The sequence below is a fragment of the Temnothorax americanus genome, unplaced genomic scaffold (genome assembly GCF_048541705.1).
Source record: "Temnothorax americanus isolate GAGA-0224 unplaced genomic scaffold, ASM4854170v1 Scaffold22, whole genome shotgun sequence".
Classification (NCBI taxonomy): Eukaryota; Metazoa; Arthropoda; class Insecta; order Hymenoptera; family Formicidae; genus Temnothorax; species Temnothorax americanus.
In genome coordinates this window covers 1,435,798-1,461,831 of record NW_027509360.1, presented here as the reverse complement: position 1 = coordinate 1,461,831, position 26,034 = coordinate 1,435,798, and the positions used below count along the sequence as shown (strand labels likewise).

At 37.3% G+C, this 26,034-nt stretch overlaps 1 protein-coding gene across 3 annotated transcripts in view; it reads left to right on the top strand.

Moving 5' to 3' along the window:
• The window catches only part of LOC143898160 (tRNA dimethylallyltransferase), a 70,934-nt gene that overhangs the window by 5,091 nt on the left and 39,809 nt on the right, over positions 1–26,034 (top strand). For all 3 annotated transcript variants that reach the window (XM_077407448.1, XM_077407447.1, XM_077407445.1), the window contains exons 2-3: positions 12,732–12,869; positions 13,608–13,966. In XM_077407448.1, the coding sequence (XP_077263574.1) occupies positions 12,732–12,869; positions 13,608–13,966 (497 nt within the window). The remainder of the gene's footprint in view (positions 1–12,731; positions 12,870–13,607; positions 13,967–26,034) is intronic.

The window sequence follows — 26,034 nt, the reverse complement described above, 5'->3', positions numbered from 1 at the left end:
ACGAAATAAACGGCTTCATAATTTTAAGGGGATATCGAATTGAAACCAGACGTAAATTTAAGAAAAACAGGGCGCCGTTTCTCTCGCGAAAACCATCGTTGACAGCAATTGTCCGCACAGAAATATAATAATTGGCGCAATCGAATGCACTTTGATAGCTACGACAGTGTGCAATATGACCGACGAAAATCGTGATAAAACTTGTGAGTTATAGTTGATTATATAGCAGGTCCTCCCAACCGGTTTTAAATCCACGACGACGCGATGACGCGAGATTTACGGGGCTCTTTTGTCGACGTGGATGTCTCGGGACGCTCGCAGCCGTTGTTTTATTACGGCGCCGCTGAGTTGCAAGTGCAAGCCTTTATCAAGATGTCGAGTGAAATCATGTAACAATTACAAACGATTAATGAATGTATTTAGCTCTGTAGAACGCTGAAATGATGTAATTGCTAATCAACATTAACATCATTTAACGTATAATATCAAAGGATCGTAATTATCCCAGTTTTTTCTCAGCATTTGCTATTACTCACGCGGGGTTATTGATTTCACCTTTACGTACGGTAGTACCGAAAAGTATACTCTAAATTTAAAAGCGGCGGATGGTCGAGATTGCACGTTAAAGTTGATTATCGATAATCTTGTTTATAGCGCATTTCAGGATTCCAATCTATAGTTTAGAATTGTGTTGTGTATGTCAAAATCAGGTCAATTGTTCAAATGGATATTCTCGGGCCTTTTTGTAAGGATGCTTTTAACTCTGTTTCTCTTCATTCTCTTATTAATTATGCATTATGCATTTTGCGAGATTCGTTTAAGAATGTAGCGACGGTGTTCTCCGATGTCTTAAAATACCTGTAACAATTTTGAAATTTTATTCGCATAAATCGCAGACAGAAGAGCTGGTAGCTAGCGCGAGAAATGATCGTAGGATTTCATACGTTAATCTAGGATATCTTAATGTTTACAAATTATCTCACATGATTGTAAATTATCTCCTGTATCCAAAAATCCCGTGTATATAAATTATTGCAGTTTTACGTAACAGCGTGGCAGTTTGGTTTTTTTCCGTTTATAATCTCGAGATTAATATGAGCGCGAATATTTGTCGCATGATATAATTTCCATTTAAAAAGAAAAAAGAGAGTCTTTACTTCTATATTATTTAAGATTAACAACGAGATGATTTAATTAATTATGGTTTTGATCTTTAACACTTCTTGCAATTTATCACTTTTATCGATTACTATTAATATTAATTGACAAAGTTAGACATACATTTTCTTTGTTTTAATTTACTTAACGAGAATATCGTAATAACGTGATTGTAAAAACGTAATTCAATTAATGCCATTAATTGCAATCATTATTATGTTTTTTTTTCTTGCCACTTATGCGGCATTAGTTCAAACCGTGTACGATTATAAATGTGCAATTTCTTCTATGATTAAGAATGCTGAGAACAATTAGTCACACTTCTGTGACTAAGTTGGTATGCATTCGCTCGCGATGCATTATGTTATTCCCCTCGGAATATGCTGTCACATACTACGTTTACGCGAGCGTTACTTCTAGTAACTTACGATAATTCACCCGTTTACGCGGAGTAAATTATCGTAAGTTACAGCAAAATCCCGTTTACGCGAAAGAATTATCGCAAGTTACTACAGAAGTAACGCTCGCGTAAACGTATTAGTAATAATTGTATGATTATCCGTGTAAGATATCAGTATCTTTGGCGTTAAGTGATATGATGTAGTTTTATGTAGAATATATCTAGAGAGGAATATATCAGTACCTTGGCGCCAATTGATGTGATGTAATTTTATCTAGAAAGGAGATAAGAGAGATTGGTTTGATGTGTTAGCTCTTGAGAAGTTTTCTTTATACAATTATTATTATATTAAATATTATTTGAATATACACTGTAATGAATATTAACAATGCTAATTAATGTTACGTTTTAAAGCATTTCCCAATAATGCAATCATATTTTGATTAAATCCCATCACTTTTCATAACTAAATTTCCAATATTTTCAACTTGTCAAAATTAAATCTCAAATTAAAACAAAATTTTTGAAAATCAAACAAATAGCACTTGACTATTTAAAATATCTTTTAAAATTAATTTTTTAACTTGTAATAAAATTAAAAAATTGATAATATATAATAATTTTATTATTAAGAAAAAATAATTCAAAATTTGTCAACGATTTTTTTCTTTATTATTTCTGTTCTTATTTATAGATGTATGTTTAAAGAATTGTCTGCAGAAAATATGTATAACAACGTCCCATTACTTAATGAAATAATAACAAACGTGTCTAGTTTTTGAAACAATATTTACGTAGTGCGAAGTTTATTTCATCAGATTTTTAGCGAGCTTTTTGCCGTCCCGCCCGCACGTAGGCGAGAGTGCGTTAATGCGCAATGACAAAAATACTCGTTGCTTTTGCGGGTTATCGACCTCAAAACGTCCAGACGCTTTTCGGACTAAACCCGCTTGAATTCGCGCGGATAATTCGTGGGTCGAGACTATGGAAATTGGGGATCGTGTCCGCAATACCGATCATGATGCAGCAGCAGCTCAACGTTCGTTTGTCTCAAACATTCCTATCACGCAAGTATCTTTTTTTTACGATTTAAAAGCGATTTAACTGTATTTTAACATTTCTAAAGTGTGAAAATTATAGCATCGATCGATCAATGCTGCCGCGTAATCAAATTGGTATAAGAGACCAGATTTTATTGTTTAATTAATTAATTAATATATTAATTATACTACAGAAAAATTTTTCCGCTGTTAGAACAGCACTCATTAAGCAATCAGACTCGAAAAGATACTAATCGCGGGAGATAACGAATAAAACTAGTAAAGAAGCCAATTTATTTGATTTGATTATTTTTTTCGCGTATAAATCATCATCATCAATCATTTTAACATTAACATCTTTAATTAATCTTGACATTTTTCTGAAAATATATCTTCGTTTCCGACGCAAAAGAAGCAAATATCCTATAAATATTGCTCGACTTAGCGATTGTACGTTTCCCGAGCCGCAATTTCTACAGATGTTAGGCGTAAACAGAGCTCCGTATCGTAAGAATATTTTCCTGTAAAAATGCTGTAACAGGATATGACAGCATTTGCGGTGCGAATATTACGCTTGCGATTAGAACGAGATGCTAGAGCAGAAAACATCTCGGCTTATTACTTTGAGTTCTATCGTTGCGATGCGATGATTTCCGTGATCTATACTAAGGAATCCTCGTTATTGGTTACTCGTGAATGGGATTGAGAATAGTTAAGGCTAAACGGTGGCACGTATCTGACAATCTTCTCTCTTGCGAAGCTTTCATAATTGGCGTATCAAGGTTATGCTTCTCCAAGGCAGCAGGTGAAAGCCTTTTGAATGTATAAATTTTAAGGAGATTTTCTTCTTGTCTTGTCAGAATTTATTCTCCTCGCAAAATATAACAAGATGTCGTTTAAAGACGAACGACGAATTGAATAAAAATTAGTAACTTTTATGACATAATAATTTAAATTGACGATAGGTAGTGATTTATAACTGATATTGCTGGTAACCAGAAGAATCAATACAGAACAAGTTACAGTGAATCAATTCGAAAAAGAGAGAACTTTAATTTAAAATCTGATTATCATATTTATTAACGATTCCGCAGTTAACATTGAGATTTGTGTATGTGCATATGTATATAAAATCTTATAAAATACTGAATGTATACATATATAAACAGTATATGTAATATGAAAATAATATCGTATTTCAAAATTGTTTAATTACGAGAAGACATCAGTACATCACATAAAAACATTATCCGTCATGCAACTTTCTCGAGCGATAAAATTATGATATTTTTCAAGATTAATTGAATTAATTACATTTATTAATTAAATTGAGCTGGGAAGTGTCGCAGTTACATTCTAATTTACTTCTTCAGGCAGGAACGGGTTTCATGAAAAAGATATGTATTTTGTTTCTCAAAGACGATGCGGGTGAGCAGGTTATCTTGTCCATTGAGTGTAACCTTTCCGATAACAAGACGCCGCATTACCGGTTTTATCAGGAAAAAAAAGTCAAAAAGTTCTTCCATGAATAAACCCAACGATAAATTGTCGCGTTGTACAACATCATAAAACTTAATTAACTCGAGCAATTGACGCGCGATCGTGTTTTTCTAGACCGAGAAAACGATCGAACGATTAGTATCCTTTTATCAATCCTCTTTTATCAATTTACGTATTACGTAGCGATCAATTTTCTCTCGCATATCTAATTAACGCGCCACGAGACGCGAATAACCAGCATTATAAAAGCCTTAAGTAAAAGAATTACAAAGAGCACGTCCAGTTTGGCAGGATGAGAAATATATAAGGGAGTCAGATGCTCGTTATCTTTAATTCGCTTCTTAATTATTACTTAATCACGCGGTGATGCTAAGTGTTCACCGCGATCGGTAATCATAATGCGTGTAATATGCCACGACAGGTAGTGATAATTATAGGAGTCTCTTCGATTCTCTATCGAGGTAAAATAAAGAGCTTTTTTTAAAAAATAGTAGCAAAATTCAATTTTTGTTAGGATTATATTAATAATGTTGATCACGAATTCCAAGGGTATACTTTCTATTTATATTAAACTTGGATATTTTGTAATAAAAACGAGAATACACAAGTGCGCGACAAAATATAGTATATTTAGGAGGTATGAGCACATAAAAACCATTATATACCGTATAGTAATTACGAGTGACAACTGACTGGTTAAGTAGCAGCGCGAATAAAGGCAGGAGAATAACAAGCCCGGGCTCTGCATATGCGTTCTTACGCGGAACATGTACTCGGACGAGTTAGTCCATTAGCGTCGTACATTCTTACTAATTATCATAAATGCCAAGTAGACGTAGTGGTACACGGACCCGGTCGTCCGTGGATTTGCGCGAATCCAAACGTCGGGGGCATTAATGTAGCCGCAGTGCCGCGGTTTCTTGGATGACGCGCGCACTCGTGCGATATAGCTGCTATATTCACGTCTCGCCTCGTAATTCTAACGTTTTAAGCTTACTCTCGCGTGAAATCGGGGTATACGGCAATGACACCTTTGAGTCGATCTCGAGTGTTCTGTCTCCTTAATCCGTCTCATTCACGAAAGTGCCACCCTTAAATACAAGTTTGCCGTAATTTATTGCACACCGCTCGCCACGGCACACTCTGATAAAGATATAACCAAGAGATCCGAGGGAAGTGGTATGCTTTTAAGTCGCGCCAACTGATGAGAGCGAAAGTTTATTATACTATTGTACAATCCTTCATCGAGCAGCCGACATAACTGCTTTCAGAATTATCTGTCAACCACCACGCACATTTATCGAAATAGTTTCAGTGAAAGTGTCTACTTGTTATCGATTAGTGAGATAATTTTTACGAATGTGAAAAATTAAAACTTCTTTCTTGATGGTTATAATATTTGATTTTATGCCGTACTTTCTCTTAAAACTACGAAATTCTCTACTTCTTATAAAATATTTAATTTGCAAAATTTTTTACAAAATATTAAATTAGCATTTTTAAAAAATCTTAAATCTGAGATTGCACCATTTAAGACACTTTAGCTGAAAAAAGAACCCGCTGACTTCTGAAGTTATTCGAAAGTTTCTTATCTCACCGTTTTATCTCTATCGTTGAGGGTTAAAAATGCAGACGAATAAAGGTTTTTAAAGACTGGGAGGAATGAAAGACCGGAGGTAGTAGATCGGCATCTTTCGCCTACGCGGTCGATGATTTGCGCGTGATCGCGGACAACGAGGAGGGAAAGAGGGAGGACCGGTTTCTGAACTTGATAAGAGGATGACGTGAGAAACTCTTGAGTCGAGAACACATGGGGGACGCTGTTTTGTGACGGCGGTCGAACGAAGACGGACGATCCGATCGAGAGACGAGGAGCGCGACGAAGAGAAACTGAGAGAGAAATAGAGGAAGAGAGATGGAAAGAGATGAGAGAGAGAAAGAGGGAGAGCGGTTCAGGAGAGAGCGGAGACGAGATCGTTTGTATGCGCCATTTCGCTCCACCGGACCAGTTTTCGTACAGGTACCCCAAAGCGATACGGTCCTCGCGGAATATACTTCAAGGGCCGGCATCTGCTTCTTACAAGTTTGAGCTTGTTCTCATTGTCGTTATACCTCCAGATTAATCTACTTGAGTGATACTTGTCTTTAAGACCGTCAAATTGCATACTTTCGTAGTCTCGGAGCCCGCACCGGTTACTCCGTAACCTAATTGCGAATCGTATATGGCTAAGTAATTAAATATAATATACATGTATAATTATACATCATTTCATTTATTTTCTATCATATCGGTTAGTTTAATAAATATATTTTTGTAATAATACTTTAAAGTATATCTAAATGTTAATAAGAATTTTTTTTATTTATGCTCAATATTTTCTCAGCAAAAATTTGTCACTCTTTGACGAATTAAACATAAGGTTTTGTTATAAAGTAATACTATTAAAAAATTATTGATTTCAAATATTATAGCTTAAACACTATTTTTTTCATAATTTTGTTAAAGAATTAAGCTGAAATTAGTTGAAGAATTTATCAGTGAGAAGTGAATTCACCGCATATATTTAACCAGAATATTTATTGTGTTTTGGGAAAATAAAATCTTATATTTTCTACAAATAAGAAAAAAAAATTATTTTCACAAGATCTTCGAATTTTGTCATTCGTGCATCTTATCTCATTCGTGCATCTCATTCTAAAATTCTTGCAATTAAGTTTGAATATAATTTATTCGCGATCTCGTATAATTTTTTGAACCTATTGTTGAACTCGCCAATCGAGCTTCATTTCAACCAAAGATTTCTATTCAGGATGAGTTTCTGCGCGACATGAATAATTGCTCGGGCGTGCGTCGAGTCTGTCTAATCGTTGGCATTAGTTAATTTCGCTCAGAGTCACGGGTGCTCATATAGTCACGAACTTACGATTCATTATTGTCGGTGTTCGCCCAACCCTAACTTTCATTGAGTTCGACTCAAAGTCAGCCGCCCGATGGGCAGTAACTGTCGTGAAAAGTGAGCCGACAAAGAAAGATTCCGCGTCTCCGAGGATTTTTACGGCATGACTCGAACGAACCCGGGGACCCTTAAGTGCACGCGGCCATTTGCATATGAACGCCGCTTAAGATTCTCTGGGTGCGCTCTAGAAGGAAGAAGAAGGACCCGTCCTCTTTCTCTCTTTCGTGCTTCACGCGAGACATTTTCGAACAGTTACAGGTAATCGTGCGAATAAATCTTTTGTGGTCTATAATATATTCCGCGAAATTTATTTAAATTCTTTTATTCAAATATCACTCACACAAATCGCACTATATGCTTGTGACTTAATCAATAACTTTACTTATGCGAATTTGATTTTAACATATTAAAAAAATTAACGCTATTTTTTAATCCTGATTCTTTAACCATGTACTTGATATTCTTTGACGTTAATGTTATATATTACTTTAGCATTTCATTCTCGAATAAGAAAATATTTTATTTCGCTAATAATTCAAGCGAGGTCGTTATGAAATGATTACAAATCGTTGTGTATACTTGTGTGCCGAAGTATTAATCTGCAAAAATGTCTTTCGAACTGACGAAGTCAGATTCGTAATCACCGATGAATATTAAAAAGACGCGGTACGTAATAAAAGTTGTCTGAGACGAAGTTTCTATTTGTCCTCGTGTCTGCTGCAGGAAGTCACTGTGTCGCAGCGTTGTCCGGTCGGGTATCCTACGAGGTTCGCGCGTCGCGTCGTGTCGTACATGCTTATGCGATTTCAGACGGATTCGCCTAAGCAATTCTAATGTCGCAACGACGACAATGTGCCGCTACGCGACCTATCTGCTTTTTTTACTGATTAAATATTCAGTATAGTAAAACTAACGTAATGACCTTCCCGGTTTATCTTGGTTACAATTCGTCAAATATACCGCACTAAAATTTGGCAGATCATAATCTGTTTCTTTCGGGAGGAAGCCACTTCAGGAAATTACCTTTCCAAACTTAATTTTTCATATTTTTTGAAGAATAATGCCTGTATTTTTAACGAAAACTGAAAAGCGATTTGGAATTCAGCTGTCGAATAATTGAAACAATAATTGAAACAACGAATTCGCACTTTGTTTTTTTGTTTTTTTTTTAAATATAATATACCTAAATTTCAGAAAATGTATCGCAAACATGTAAATGCGTATTTTATGCATTGACTATGACATATTTCATTCACACACAGACGATTACGAAAAAAATCCACTTATTTTTTCATATAACTTTGATTTCCTCTCGGGAATCTCGGCACATATAGTGCGATCGCTATGAAGGCGACCTATATAAGTTTTCTCGAAGGTCCAGTCCCGGGGCTCGAATAATTTACGCGTCGATCAGTAAATCTCGCATAATTGCCCTACGATTTGCCGGCGACTTCGATAATTGCCGTTGCAAGCGATAGAGCAGGCCGAGCGAGAGGTTTCTTGAGCGTTATCGATAAATCACGACGGCAGAATATATCCAGTCCGTAAACTTCCTCCCGTATCGAAGCACCGTTAGAAACGCTCCGATTGGCCGACACGACGTGGCTTCCTCTTCTCCAAGCCTCCGTAGCCTCGCGACCTTGAGTCTAGGAAACGTTTGCACACCATCACCCTCTTCGGGTTCCGCTTCACTCCTTCCTTCGTCTATTTCTGAAGTCTTGGAATTAGATCCGTCTAGAACGGCCGCAACTTCCGCCAACGTCACGTCGCTGTCGTATAGAATGCCATGGCACTTGCCCGCTGACGAACTGGTTATAAGGTGACGAACAAAACGAGAAAAGTCAAATGGTGTTTTGCTTCTTTAAATCTCGACGAAACCTAAACGCCTGCATATGCTCTACTTAAGCTATCGATTAATCTTTCCAGCTGTCGCTTCGCGGTGTTCTTAATTATGTAATAAGTCGGTGTGTTTGGACTTATATGAAATTAGAACTGACCATTCGACCATTGATCCTCGCAAGCTCTAGTATTCGAGATGTCGGTTTTTCATCGTAAATCTTTTTTGTGTTTTTGTATAACTTTGTGTCATGTCAACTGTCGTATATTTTCAAAACTGTCATATATAGAACAAAAAATATGTTATAGAGAGAAAACTATTCTTTAAAGAATCTGATTCGATCATGTAACGTTATTAAATCCACAAATTTATGTCATTAAAATACGGCTTATTGTGTCGGAACTTAAAATGGAACAAGCACAGAGAATATGGGAGTGATTCTAATACTCAATGACAGCTAATTTTGATGATGAAAAACAGCGGTCATTGTCCGATTTCTGCCATTGAACTTCACTAATATCTTGTTCATGTATTATTCAGGATCTGTCACTTTCTTCCTCTTTCTGATCTCTCGAGATCTCTTGACAGAACGCGTGCGGGAGAACGCTTCCCAGACGTGCTAAACTGGACAGTAATAAATTCGGCAAAAACTCCGGACGACGCTAATCCGTGTGCGGATCGCGTGAACAGATTTGTTTGAGATCACTTTCGAAATATTATGCGAATTATGGTGCAACGGAATGTGGAGTAAGCGATTAGCATTTTCGCTTGCGATATATATTCTTGATTACGCAATAAATATGAATCAGCGAACGATACTTTTCGAGAATGTGAATGAATTATTTCGAAATCTTTATTTGAAATGTCAGAGATATCTTGAGTTAATGGAACATTATATAGATTAATTAGGAAATTATTTAAAAGAGGAGAGGAAAGAAGGATCGAAAATCTATACAGCTGCGTAGTTAATTAGGACTATTTTTATATGGCTACATATATATTATGCTTTCATTTCTTCGTATATTTACATCACGATTTAATCTCTTTGTTTTTTTTTTAAGTTATATTAAAAAATCGAAACGTAACTGACGTTTGTTTTTTAACTCATTTCTATCGATAAATTAATTTATTGTGTATATGAATGGTTAATTCGTTAATTGAAGATCTTCATCTCGAACGGTTGTTCGATCGTTTGTTTGTCGACACGTCGCATTCGATTTCTTAATCCACTGAACATAAAACAATTCATCCGACAAGTGCTTGATGAATGAAAGCTAATGAAGGTTGCGAACGTAGCTATTCAAGATATCTCATCGGACGTATACTAGAACCTTGGGAACCTGTTCCATCGGGCGCATCGCGCATCTAACGGATTGCCAGGCACGCTGGTTGCTATTCTTGACAAATTATCTTACTTCCATCGATATTGATCCGATACTTTGCGATTTTGCGCAAGAAATTTAATTAGTATTTTACCAGGTTGATCGATATCTACACGGCAATGTGTTAATTTAACAATAAAAGTCGTGAATTTTCCTACGCGCGCGATAATGATAGTCATTGGCCTCCAAGCGATTTAAATGCCTTGATACGATTGCCACTTGCGGCTCTAAATTTTAAATGTCTTGCGTCATTGACAAGATAATGTTGATACGCGTGTAAAGCTATCTTTTTCAGATCGCAAAACGATCGATAGAATCGACCGATAATTGTACGGATTTCTAAACGGTAAGAGCCGATGTATAATTGAGCCAATCAATAATTTCGCTAGAGACGGAAAAAATGTCGTTTGGTGCGTTAGGTAATTTAAGGGACCAAACGTCTTGGTTGCGAGATTCGGTTGCGAGGTAGAACCTGTTAGCACGTGTCTGACTTCGAGTAGAATTAGACCTTACACAAATACTTCAACTGTTCCTTCGCTTTGCTTCGCCATTATGTAAGCGAATCACGAAGTACGGATGGAACTTCGTTTGGTAACCGTGATGCGATTAACGAAGCAGAAAAGTGATTGAAGGGACTATTGAGCCTCTAGGCACGTACTTCATATACGTATAATTGATGGATTCTCCTTGAATTAAGGAAGGCGGATATATGTATCATTGCCAAAGCACGGATACATTTTCGCGGAAATGTGGGAATGTCGGTGAGAGAGAAGCTACTAACGGATTATCGGCAAATGCATTCGATGCAGACGCCTTTGGAATATTATTAATGTATCTTTGTCTTTGATGTAGATATCATAAAATGATGAAAAAAGTTTTCTCCGAAATTTTGTATCAATGAGAGCAAGCATAATTTAGTTATAATTACTAGGGCATTGAAAATGCATTTCTATTTTTTTATTTTATTTTATAATTTGATTTTTATGTTTCCTTTATTTTTGCTTATGCAGAGCGCAAGGCGTATTTATTATTGGCTGACAGCGGACTATTTTGAATTATATGCATAATTGAATCGTTCGTTGACTCTTGTCGTTAATCGATCTTGCTAATATCTTTCAAACCTTTAAAATCTTCTGGTTTTTACGTTCGACACTTTCAAGGAGACTTAATGAGTTTCGGACATTCAGCAGCTCTTCCATCAGTAGCCGGTCACTGTCCTCGAGAACTTCGCTAATATTTCGCATGCTGTAATTCGCTTATTTCTCTTCGATGTTTCATCACATGTAGAAACGATGTATGAGGTTTCTGATCGAAGCTCATTCATGCTGGCGAGCGAAGTAGAACGAAGGTTAGACATTTACCTCAATCTTTGTTGGTTACGCGGTTCAAGTGTGTTTCAATAGCGTGACGTAATACTTATAGATTTAGCGTGTTTCAGAAGAAAACATCGTCTGTTTAATATAATAAATACGTTGTAAAATGTGCGTTATAGATTGCAGATGGAAAGTTTTCTTTGGCGTTTGACTCGAAACGGTATGATGTTCTTTGCGTGAGGGATATTCTGATTGCTCCCAATGACTTTGGACTTACATGTATATGCTCGTTATTGGACATCACCGTCTACTCATAAATTCACTTGTAAATGCAAATTTTGAACTCGAACGAAAAAATGCCGACAGCGGAATTCTTGATTTCGAATTATTGAGATGATTATATAATAGTGATAATTAGTTTTATTATCTTTATAACTGTGTACATTTTACACTGCGTTAACAAAAATATGTAACGTGTGATTTGTGTGAGAAAATTTCTGTCTTTCTCTCTTTCTGTTTCTCTCTCTCTCTCTCTCTCTCTCTCTCTCTCTCGTAACTTAAAAAAACTGCATCCAATTATACTCGTTCAATATATATACGTCGACAGGTTTTAATAATTTAATACCTATGTGTTTAAAAAAAAATGGAACAATAAACACATGATTAATACTGTTCACGAAAAAAATAATGGCTTTTATAAAACTTATGAGAACTCTTGAGCGACGTCGTCGCTCCCCCCTTTGTCATGGGGATATTCAAGCATCAAATTCTAGATCATAAATTGAACGCTGATAAGAAATTGCGTTAATTTGTTAATTCTCGTTACACCGATGGCGAAAATTTTTTATAGATGAAGGACTCGATAAACGTTTCGCTTTTCAACTTTCGTAATATTCGACTCGGACACGCGGTTTCGTGCTGGCGACTTTGCTTAATGCAATCGTATCTGCGTTATATTCGCCGCGTTTATCCCTGGCCGCAAACCACAAAGCGGTGCAATTAACGGAATCATTCGATATCGCATTATTTCTATTCATTCATTATTTATCAGCCGTTACTCATGTATTTCTTTCGCGCCGGTCTCTGTCTCGCCGGTCCCTCGTTATTTCACATTTAATTACGGCGATTCTCTCCCGGCCCGCAGGTGTACAAAAGCCTGGACATCGTTACCGCGAAGGTGACCCCGGCGGAAAGAAAGGCGGCGCCGCATCACATGCTGGACATCGTGGATCCGCTGACCAACTTCTCCATAATCAACTTCAGGGACATGGCCCTGCCGATCGTAATCGTCACATCTCGTTCTCTTTTTCCGCGCTAACGGAGATGGCCGACGTTTAATGTGACAGCTATAATTACGCGACATTAAAGACTCTATCGTTATAATCTCTTAAGAACTCGCGGATTATATCTTCTGATAAACTAGCGAAAAATTTCATAATTTGCGATAATAATGATTACCATAACAAGTTACATGCATGAATAATGCGATTCCTAGTGATTTATTTTTGCATCGCGTTTTGGATCCAATCTAATCAAACAAGGATTAGTTCATAACAGCCTAATTATAATGTTCTCTAAAAATTAAAAGAATGTTAAAAGAATACCGTGAACTGAAACCATCGTGAGTAGATAAAATCATGAGGTGGGCAAGTCATCTTTCTCAGAGCGTGTTAATGAAAAACGTACAAAGAAATGTTCAATGAATCACAGATGTCGAAAGTGATATTTTTTTTTCCGTTTCTTTTTCTAGTCGGCACGAGACGCTTATTGTTGTGTGTTAAGGTTTATAATTACGCGCCGGTTGGATCTCCGCGTGCGGTGAAACCATCACGACGGGTTCACAGCTCGCGAAATCGACTTCGTAAAATAAAGATCTTCGGACGAAGCCAATCGGAACGCCCTTGATCCTCGCGAAGACCTTGATACGATCATTAGCCACGGTCTCCCGCGCGGATCTCTCGCTCAGTCCTGTTCTCGTCTACGCTCTACACTCCGACCGTTCCTTTTCCTGTCGATGTAGATAGACAACCTGCTGGCCAGAAGGAAACTGCCGATCGTCGTCGGTGGTACGAACTATTACATAGAATCACTGCTATGGGAGATCCTTATAACTGATCCGAAAGAACCGTCGGTCCAAGACGATTCAAGCGCGACCAATCCGAGCGCGTCGATCGAGAACAGATCGGACGATCGATATAATGTGCAAGTTGATCGGCTGAATGACGGCGACGATGACGATGATGAGACGGCGCCGAAGAGGTTGAAATTCGACGCGAGAATCTACGACGGCAGCAACGAGGAGCTTCACCGAAGACTGATGGAGGTCGATCCGGAGATGGCGTGCAAATTGCATCCCAACAACAGGCGGAAAGTCATAAGGTAAGATGCAAATTTGCGATCGTTGATACGCGAATGCTGATTGCCGTTGTTTAGACGAATACGCGCGCAGTGTAAATAAATATATATTATATGCAATAATAATATATATATATATATTATTGCAATGCGAGCGCGACATTTTTAATTACATTGAATATCAAATTAATTATAATCGCGCGATTCCTATAATAATGTGGAAAGTCATCATACATTAGTCTGAAATCTGCATCATTCTTTTAATGGATGATGACATTCTATATACCTTGAGCCTAAAATTATATAACTAAATATTTAAAACAGGATATATATATCAATGAATATCTGAAAACGGAATTGATTGCGAGTTTGCATCGTATTATAATTTTTGAATAATAAATATTATTTATATATAATGTTATTTATATCATAGCGTGCATAAATGTCAAATTTCACTCGTATCCGTGACACCGAACAGTTAATTTACGGTTAGTGTTTTACTGAAACGCGCTATGCGGCAAACTTTATCAGTGTTATTTGATATCCGGCAATCGTAGTCACTTATCGTATTACGTTTAATATTAAAAGAAACGGTCATTAATCAGGCGGTCGGTATTCCTGGCATTAATATAGGTGTTAATTTAATTCGTTGAATTCATTAACATTTTGCACTTGCTTATCGTGCAAATAAGTCTCAAGGCGACGATCGTAAAGTCTTGAAAACTTTCCGAACTTATGAAATCCTGCTTCCTCATCGCGACTAATAAAATTTTGACCTATTTTCGGTGAGAGAATTAAGATACAGTTACACATCGTTTTTGCTCGAAATATATATATATATATATATATATATATATATATAATATACGCGTTAAATAATATGATAAATCGTGAAACTTTTAAAAGTACTCTCAGGTGCTACGGTCCGTGATGTTAGGAAAGTCTGTTCGAAAGAGATTGATAAAAATTCGGAGAGTAAGAGATAATGAAGAGTTAACAGCTGAATCGACCTTGCCTTTATGGCTGCCTCGTCGAATGTCTAATAGAGTTTTGAGTTTTCGTAGCTTGAGTTTTCTCTTACTAATTAGTAAGCGTTTTCTACTCAAAACTTTAATGCGGCACTTATAATTTGTTTGACGTTATCCGAATGAAATGTTCAGGGGAACGTTAAATGAAATTCCATTTTATTTTTGGCGATTCCCGTATCGAATTGTCGGAGTAGACTGGACTGAAAAAATGGCTTTGATGTATACATATATACAATAAGCGAGGATGTGAAATAGCTAATGCCGCATGCTATTGTTCTCATAATTGAATAATTAATTAGATTGAGTTTTACTATTCGCTAGCACTAACTTATGGTAATATGTTAATAACGAAAATTTCGTAGTATTTTTGTAGTATATTTAAAAGTGTACATGTTTATTGTATAAACGAGATGCTTTCCTTATGTAAAGATCAGTTTGTGAAATTTAAAAGGACATCCTGGACATTCCAAGCACATTAAAAAAATAATTGAATTGTTTTTGTATCGACAGTGATAATCAGAATATTTCCCGACATATTATTTTATTTTTCTTAAAAAATCTTGGAAAAAGTAATAAGTAATCCAACGGTATCCAATTACCGGTGAAAAAAATTTTTTAAGTTAAATGATAAAAATTAAAATTTTGTATAAATGGAGATATTTTGCAAACTTACTTTAATTATCAATGTACTGCTTCGATAAATCCCGATTAATTGATAATCAATCAACCTACTTTGATAGGATAATTTTTATCATTTAGGTCTCTCTTCTCCTTCTCTTTTCTACAAAATTTTTATTTATTCCCATTTATGTATGCCATCATCAGATAACGTCAATCATAGAAATGAAACGGATAATGTATCAAATTGTCTCGACTTCAACGTTTCATCCATCGCACCGCAGAGAGCTTAGGACATTATCTTGGTTAAGCAATCGACTGATAGCACGCATCGGCAAAATGTAAACGTGTCTCAACTGTAATCGTAAGTTAGTGTACGAGTCATTTATGAAATCTCTTCAATTACTCATCGTATACGTAATACAATATAGATAAGAATCGATGCATGTGCTGAAGAGAGAAAATAATCAGGAAAATATTCGGTCCAAGTAGCGAATTTTTTATTATAATCTTATCTATTAATTTAATAAGATCAGCTAACTATATATTGTGTGCGATAAAGAAAAAGGGAATTTCTTTTAGTGTCATATATTATATAACACTTAAAGAGATACTGGAATTTGATTTCTTTTATTTTATTTAAAATATAATTTGAAATTACAATTTTTCTAATTTATTTGGGATTTTATTTCAAGTTTCTTATTGATTTTTTAGGTTGCTTATCCGGAATTTAATTAAAAATTCTAGTACTTTTTAATTTCGGTTTAAAATTTATATTAAAATTATATTCTCCCAAATATATATTTAGAATTGAATTTTCCAGCTTACAATTGTAATTGCTTCAGTTTATTCTGAGTTAAAATTATTTTGAAATTATTATAGAATTATAACTTACTTTACCTGTGTGTTCAGTAGTAGGTTTAATTTAGACATGTGAACGAAATATATCACGAATGCCATAATTATGAATGTAGTCTGATATGCAGAATATATTTTGTACACGATCACGTTTCTCATTCGAAACGTACATGAATTCGATGGAAAGAGTCCCAGTTCTCGCTGGAATTCGCCGTAGGTCCACCTGTTACTTCGCCGGAGTTTTTCGCAGAATCGCGGACGCTATACATAAAGCTATGTTCACAATTTCAGCGATTTGCGGTTGCGTGCAGCGATGCAACGCGATGTGAATCCTAGAGTAGTCTTCGCGAATCCTACGTGTATCTACGCGATTGTCATTAATCAAACCAAGCAATTCTTTTTCCGTATAACCCGCCACAATAATTGAAACTATTTCATGTATCCGCCATGCTTGTGATTAATTATGATTAACGGTTTCTTGCGTACCACGCTGCGACTAACATCATCAATGAATGTCAAGGCGGTGGAGTGATGCATTTTCCTGCAGTCCCTCTGACCTGACTTTAGCTTCCGTTAAGATTTGCGTGTCCAGCTCCCGCAGATCGTTCACAATCGTCGAGTTTCCTCGGCATGAATGCGACGTCGCCGTGCAAGATAATCGACAATGGCCAATTAGGGCAGGGTATAAGGCGGAGCAGAGCAAAGCAGAGCAGGCACGTCTTTTGGACAACTGTTACGCTTTCACAATATGGCCACCAACGCCAGCTGTGCCTCGGAAGCACCTTTTTCTTCCGCGATAGCTATCCCCGCGCACTTTCGTCTCATACGTGAAAAGACGTCGAACTCTATAGAATATTTTGGATCGGGTTGGGCTAGGTCGGGCAAGGACCACGCGTTGCCAGCTGTCGTACCTTTTTTTTTTCTTTATCCAGTCACCTTGCTCGACATAGACGTTTCAAATTGTGTTTACTCGCTGCGCTTTCCGAGCATGGAGTAACAAGTGTTTACTTAGCCTAGCTTTCAGCCGTCACTTCTTTACATGATCAATCGCGTCGTGTACTGATTTTATGATTGGATTTTATTATTGAGTAATATGATCTTCGTGCAGACTCCACCGTCAATCTTTAATGTAATTCGTCATTCCACTTTTCCTTAAGGCTTCTTCGTATCGGCAATGCAGCACTTCTCTCAATAGATGTCTTCGAATCTGCAAATATTTTCCACTACGTTTCAAGGCTTCTAATCTTAACATAATGCACTCAACCCAATATACCTATCTCGAGAATTCTTGAGGTAAAGTTTCAAGAGAATCTCATTCGCGTTCGCACATGATAATGATTTAAATCGTGTCAGGTTGACATAGCACGCATACGCATGTCATCGTATGCCCCGTGCTTGGCACGCACAATACCGATGTCGATAAAACGTGCCCTTCCCATGAGCACGAGGAACACCGGGTGTTTTCGTTCCTTTCTTCGACTTCTGCGACACGCCGATAATATTGTCTTCTCCGCTGTGTTGCGTAAACACACACGTGAATCACGTGGAGCGACTTGAGCTACGATTACTCGTTTTATCGAGCGTAAAAATTGCGAACTATTGATATCGCGTGACAGGAATTTCGCGTGTGCCAGAGTCTCCTATTCCTAGATTGCTGTTTTCTTCTGGTCGAGTATTTTTCGCGCTTGCAATCGATCTTCTCTTATCGCAGATGTCAAAACGTTAACAATGTAGAAATTATAAAGAGTCGAAAATAAGATTTCTATCTGTAGCAGGAGAATTTTTAAATTATTATTTGGAAGTAATTGTGAATGATGAAACGCGAATTGATAGATGGGCAGGGACTACAGCAATTCAATACGTTTGATAATGAGGTAAATAAAAAGTTTTAAATAAATTATACATTTCTTAAATAATATTTTAATTGCAATTTTAATGGAGCTCAATTTTTTTTAGAAAAACAAGAGAAATGTATTTTTTTTTATATTAACTATAATTGCCGCAGGCAGAAAAGGAGTGCACTGAATTAACAGTGCAGCCCGTAAATTGATATTGAACATTCCTAACATTGTACCTAAGCGTTCGATTAGCGCGCTGTTCCCCCGACTTCTCCCCCTTAAATTCACCACCTTCCACAAAGTATCGATAACAGTACCCTTCTGTTTGTAACACCGTAGAAAGCGTTTCAATGTTACGCACTTCGAGGACACAGGCTTTCCTCATAAATCGCAGGACAGTCGGGCGAAGTTGCGGTTACAAACCGAGTACGGATAGGAAGAGAGAATTTTCACGAAGTAAAAGCTGTAAATCAGGCTTAATTTAGCGGGCGTATGGTCGGCACGGTTTCTCTGGTCCGCATATACCAAGCCACGAAACCGCCGCAAAAGACTTTTCATAAGCTTGGTGGCGTAATTTAGTATCGTATGTTTCCATTATGAATATCTTTTTGTACTACATAATTACACAAACAGTTGCAGAAATAAGTGAACGATATTGATAGAAAGGAGATTAATCGGATAATTTGTTGCATCTTTGCGTTATGGAAATAAAGTCTTCTATTAAGACGTTAAGTTAATTTATTCTGAAAAATAAAGTGCAAAGAGGCACGGCTTTACAACATACATCTTTCTTTCTCGAGTATATAATTATGCCTCGTAACAAATCCAAGCGTCAAGTTCTTATCCATGCGTCGACTTTCTTATCAAATTCAAGGCTTCGTGCACCCCAATCTGCTCCGAATAGTCTTATTTCATTTCTTGCTGAGTTTCTTTGCAAAAAGAATGGATGCGAGGACGAATGTGATTAAATAACGATACACGCCTCTTGTTACGTGTTAGCCACTTTCAGAGTGACGATGAGATTTATAACATATAGCACTCGGAGGAACATTAAATCACCAGGTACTTTGTACTCGACGTAAGGCAAATATGCGCGAGAGATATCTCGTCCCGATAATTGGCGTTTAAGAAAATATCTCGGGGGATAGCTTCAGTCGTGCATGCGCGATCCAATTTTGCAATTCGCGTTTCTGAATTATTCCGCGGCCGTAGCGGCGGCGACGGCATCGGGATGTAAAATTTCTTTTCCGCTTGGCGCGCGCACGAAGTAACGGGAGGAAGGAAGAACGCAGCCGGTTCGCGATAATACTAATTTTACTGAATCAGCACTCGAGATAAACTGCTCGCGCGCGCGCGCGCGCGCAATGATTTATGACTGCTTCTAAACAAATTATGTAGATCGCGGTATTTGATTAGTGGCCAACGCGGAATGCGATTCCATATATAGGCTTCGCGTACGTGGCGCTCTGATAAAGCAACGCCTCTTCGCCCCTTTAACGTCTGAAATTTATTTGAAATCTGCTTGGCTTTTGTGCATGTTTCGCGAGATCCCTTCGCGGTTATCTTCTTCTCTCGAATTCACCTGGTGTTCTACAATGACATCACGATCGATGTTATCTTACGTGCACGCGGATGTTATAGTTTCACATTCTTAACTTATTGTGAACAGTTGCAACGTGGAGTATTTGAGAATGTCTATTGCTATAATTATCACAAAATATCTTCTAATTTTCAATGGTAAATATAAAGATTACTTAATATTTCTTTTATATGTTCAGTATGCATAATTATTTCTCAGAATCTTTCTCGAAAATAATTGCTATATTTATTAAAACAAAGTTTAACGCTCTTAGAGGCTCACTTTCTGATGTTAGAACTTAATTACGACAGTTCCACGTGAATATTTCAAAATTTACTATATTGGACGAGGAATAGCTCCAAATTATAGCGTGCTTCGCGAAAATCTCCCAAAAGTTGTTCCACACTCCATTTTAATGAATACGGTTCTTCATCGCGCGATAGTGGCTTAAGAGGCGAGTAGTAAAGGGAATGTCGTGTCTTTATCGTGGCTGGTGTACCACCATTGACCCCGCCGCTTTAATAAAGCAGCGGGTTTTCGACTCGATCTGTCTGGACACGCCCAGTGATCCTTTCACGCTCCTTTTCCATCTCCCCCTCGCTCCCCGCCAGCCTATCTCCCTCTCTCTCTTTCTTCTTTTCATTCTCCCTTGATCTCCGGTTCGGCGCGCGCGAAACAAATTTCGATCATACTTCCACTTCGTCCAGGAGAAGATACCGCCGCCACGCAGCCGCCGGGGATCGGTGGATCCTTGGAACGCACGGAGTTCCGAAGTAATTAAACACGTATAGTTTAGGTCGATTTTGCGAAAAAAAGATTATACATTTCGTTTTAAACTCGTCGGCCGAGAAATTTCGTGCCACGGGTGGCTCGAGTATCCCTCGCATCATTAAAATATACAATTCCAATAAAAAAATAACCGGTAATAAATTAATATTACATTGAGTAATTATAGGTAAACACACATACAATTTAATTCTTATTGTCTGAATTGCTATTAGTATTTTAATAACTTAGTTTAATTTTTTTTAAGTACATTAAACTTGTCATACTCTCTTCTCTCTCTTAATCTCTTTTAAGAATATTTTTTGTATAGGATCTTATTATAAAATAACACACGGAATATTTAAGCAACGCGCGTATTAAATATTATCTCAAATAACTATTTTTTCTAACATTCTTATCTTCTCTCTACACCATCTGTTTCACTACAAAGTTTTTTCTAGGAAATTTTATGCAAGTTCTCCAATCTTTTCGATATCTCCGAATTTTTTGCCATTTTCTTATAAGCAATACCGAAATGCGCAAGTTTTCTCTCCGCGCTTTTTCACGATACAAATCTGCATCGAATATTTCACCGTTCTGTCAGCGATGCACTCAGAGTCACGACTAGGAGCCGTTGTAGTAAATAAAAAAAGGGGGAGGAACTGGACTCGCTCTGAAAGAGGAATAGAAGGTCCGAATCGTTCGAGGAACGCGAGGACGAAATATTCCGAGCGCGCGCCGCTGAGACAGAGACCTGCAATCACTGTTTGAATCTTTGCCAAGTGTCGCCGCCACTCTAATCTTCTGATGGGTCCTCACGGTCCAACCATCCCGACAGCTTCTTCGAGACTTCGGCTTGTTCGAGACTTCGGCTTGTCGTTAATAATCGAGCGCGTCAATGAATCGTACGTCATTACATTAAGTTAAACACCCACAAATACACTCCTGCCATATTCGGGTCAAACAGTATTCTTCGTCGATCATAATAATCGCTCACACATCGAGTTGTATCGCGAACTATTGTTTGCCTACCTTTGATCGTTTGGAAAATGTAGGGAATAACAAAGGTTATGACATAAGTCTTATTCAGGTGATCGTATCATCTTTCTTTTGCGAGAAAGATAGAAAGTAGATTTTCACGTGAAATCGCTGAAATTGCACGATAGCTTGTTCCTTTTTTTTTAATGCAAAAGAATAGAAGTACGCAAAGACACCAGTTTATATCAATTCGATATAAGTTCAACATGCGAATGATCTTTTATGCTTCGATAAATCGATTCAGAAATATAAGGAAGATTGCATGGGGAAGACTATTTCAAGAAAATTGGTTTAACCTTCTTTCCTTGTGCAACCTGCACTTTCTATTGAATAGTAGACAAGAAATCTAGATTCATGCGGCGTAATAATAATACGTTATATTATGAAATCGCGAAATTATTGGAAATAATTCATATTGCCGCCAGTACGCCGATATCTGTTTCATCGGTAAAGATAGCTGTAATAGCCTTGCAATGTAAATTTCATCTGTTTTAACGATTTAACATAACAATAATACTTTGTTGCGTTATCTCATTATCAGTGATATTGAATACTTGCTAAAGCTTCATTCTTCCAAACTTTTAAAGATTGCACGCCGATAAAGAATTCGCGTAGGCGTAAAACGAGAGAAATTACACGAACTGTTAAGTATGTAGCATCACTCGTGGGAAAATTATGCACGTGTATTTGTCGCATTTCATGAAAAATGCCACATAAGTTATTGCCGATGTAAATTATTATCGGGGCGATCGTATAACAAGGCACGAGGAAAATGTAACATTAAGAAAGGTGGGTGGTACAACGAGCGACACGTGCGTACACGTATATGACGCACAACGAACAGACTACTTAAAGCGCCTGTTCCGCAAGAAACACACCACGGGGCCTCCCGGTGCTGCACCGTTACGTAACGTTCCGGTAGGGCGTGTTCTCACTGATAAATTCCATAACGATCCGAGTATGCGATAATTACGATTCGTGATCGAAAGATCAACTGCGGGGAACGACTCGTCGATCAAGCTCAAGCGGTCGAGAAAAGAAAATGGAATCCGGCAGAAAAAGTTGCGTTACCGAGTCGCATTAATTTAAGAAATACAGCTGGATCGATAATTTCGCGTCGACTTCTTAACGAAATCTCCGCACGATATCCGTATGCACCTATAGCGAGTCTCGAATGTAACAAAATACGCGATCGCATCTTGTAATTAAACTTCTGGACAGCTTGCAATATCATAAATTAAAAGAAAAAGCGAAATATTGAGTGATATTATATTTTATGGTCACGAATTTCACTTTTTATCAAGTTCAATAGCTTGAAGAATTGCGAATATTGCATCCTTTATATCTTGTTCCTCTTTTGTTGCATTAATTTCTAATGATTTACATTGTGTTATAACCTTATGCTTATTTTACATTTTATAAACTCAATCTAGGTTGGAAAGAAATTAAAGGGTATTATATTTAATTTTATTAGAACATTTGTTTTGTCCGAACTGTTGAACTGTTGAAAAGGGTTGATTTTTAAATGTACAAATATTTGTCAGACTGCCTTTAAATTGGATTTTCCCAGTGCCACCAAATCGAAAGAAAGTTAATTTTCTCATGACCTATTTTAACATCAAAAGACTTCGATCTGCCGAATATTGTATTACGGTTGCGGTTAAAAGATGATGAAATGTGATACAGCCTGTTCAATATAAATACCATATGTTAGCCAGTTTCTTGTGGAGAACTCGAATAATTTGACATATATGTCAACGACACAGTTAAATATTTAATCATCGACGCTTATGTGTATAATAAATATTAAATACATCGGAGGATTATTGAAAAATTCAGATATCATTGCGTATATAACACTTAAATATTAGAGATCTAACCCTATTTAGGCCTTTTTATTGACTGAACATATAATTATCGACTTCATAAATTCAAAGTATGCAAAAATAAGCCCTCTAAGCGGCGCGGCGAGCGGTTTCCATCATAAATCTAAGATTCTATATATACTCATTACGAGTTGCGTCAGCTCATTATTAAATGAAACCAAATAGTTTTCGGATAGTCATTTAACGTTATTAAGCACGCGTAACAGCCGTGCACTCCACGACTGACACATAAAGCCGGACTTTCAAGTATCTCCAGTGAAATAATTCCATATACATCCAGTTGGTCGACACGCGTTCTATTTCTGGTCTATTTAAATTTTAAATTCACCGAGACAGTTTAGTTATGCCTGTATCGCAGATCTATCAATTATGTAATTACATCGTGCAAACGGCACGTTATTCTACAGGCAAAGAATTTTGAAGGAGAAACGTGATTAAGGTGTTAGCCTTCAATATTGGAAAAATTATTCGTTTTAAATTACCAGACGTTATTGCCTGATTATTCGCGCTGTTATATAGAATTTAGACATTTTATCGACCATCACAAATCTTTCCTATTTGCTCTACAAATATTCCAAGCGGTAACTTTTAAATAAGATTATTAGATTTAACCGAACATGAGCAAACAATTACATAAAAGTATGGCAGTATATGAAGAGAATGTTATTTAATTTAAAAAAAATATAATTTCCGTATTAGAAATTATATGTACATTCTTATGGAATATTATCTCTCTCACGAGGAATTTTATTTCTCTTTAAAGATATTTCCGACGAAATATATGATATTCATGTTCTTTCCGCCAGTTCCTTATTTATGTGACGCCGGTAATCGCTGTCCACATATCATTCGGCGCAATTTATAAAACAACTGAGTGAATTTGCTTGTTAAGTAGACTTGACAAATAATGTAGCCAGAAAATTTATCCGTCCGTTTTACATATTTCGTGTAATCTTGCGGTCAGATGACCAATTACCTGTCTGCTTAAATTTATTCGGCGCGTAATTTTTTATCCATCTTCATTTCTTTTGAATTATGTTTGCGATAATGTAAACGTTACTTTTCGAGTAAGAAAAGTAAGAGAATTCCAGTCTCTCTCTCTCTCTCTCTCTCTCTCTCTCTTTCTCTCTCTCTCTCTCTCTCTCTCTCTCTCTCTCTCTCTCTCTCTCTTAACGACTCTGAAAAAGTTTTTTAAAATCCCCACAATGTTCGTTTCACAAGGAGCATATTTTATAAATAACATAATATGGTTTATCACAAATGCGATGTGAATGAACGTAAAGCAATTTTAATAAAGTTATCGAAATTAATAATTTCCGTGCATATTCAATCCGAAAAAGATGAATGACGGAATCGAATACTGGTTTGCTTACAGCCATTCACGAAATTCTATCGATCGCACGCTCTGTCATCGTACTCTTACATCGTCCTCCGTTACATTGTGTACTCTATCTTTATTACGTTTACCTTTACCCTTAAGCGTAATGGAATAACGAGTTTATTGCCGAGCGGCGGGATCGAGCCGATCGCCGCACACCGTGATAATGCACGTTGCCGGCGCGGTATACACCTTATTAGGCGTATTATCATCTTGCGCGCTGACTTTCACGCGTTTCATGCAGAAAAACAATTATTTCGCTATCGCGCGGCCGCGACTGTTTCCTACGCTCCGTATCTCGGCCGCGCCACCGAGTTTTACGTCGGTTTGGTTTATGCCCGATAAGTCTTCCCTCGATTCCCTTCCCATTTTTCTCGCATCGCCTCTTCGCGCCGCGATATAGGGACAAGAACGCTAAACACCTGTGTTCGCACCAACGATGCCCGGTGCCTCCTAAGTGGATGTATCTACCTATCTCGAGAAAAGAGCGAGAGACCGGGATCTCTGCGAGTCTCCGAGCGCTAACTTGAGCGTTTATTAGCACCGAGGCCTAAATATGAACAGGTGGGCTGTACCTTGTTTGATTTCGAATTGCCGGTTGTCGATGTTAATAATTGGAAGTAGCTCGCACTCGGGGCGAGCGCGAGCGTTAATGCACCAATTAAAGAATTTTGTAGTATTTTGAATCGTTCGCGTAATTTTTAGAAAACTGATAGCGAAGCGAATTTTCTGAAAAATTTCGCGGGTTGATTATCGATCAAAATCTGCCGTTATTCTTAGAAAAAAAGTAGACTAGACTTGTGACGTCAAAATTGACCTCTTACAAGAAATAGATAAATTTTGTTCAGTCGAGTAACACAATCATAAACCATCTTTTATCTTGCGATTCTGATTGATTTACTAATCCTCTCCAAATTCTCCGTTTTCTCGCGCGGGCGAGACGTTCGCGGTTTGCCGAATTCCGAATAATCATGCGCGTGTACGACGATGAGAATAGTCCTGGTTGCCGCGGCACGGGAACGCCGACGACGGAAGCACCGTTAAACGACGGTACTATTATTGGAGCGCGGGTGGAATTACGTTACGCTTGTCTTTTATTAGCCG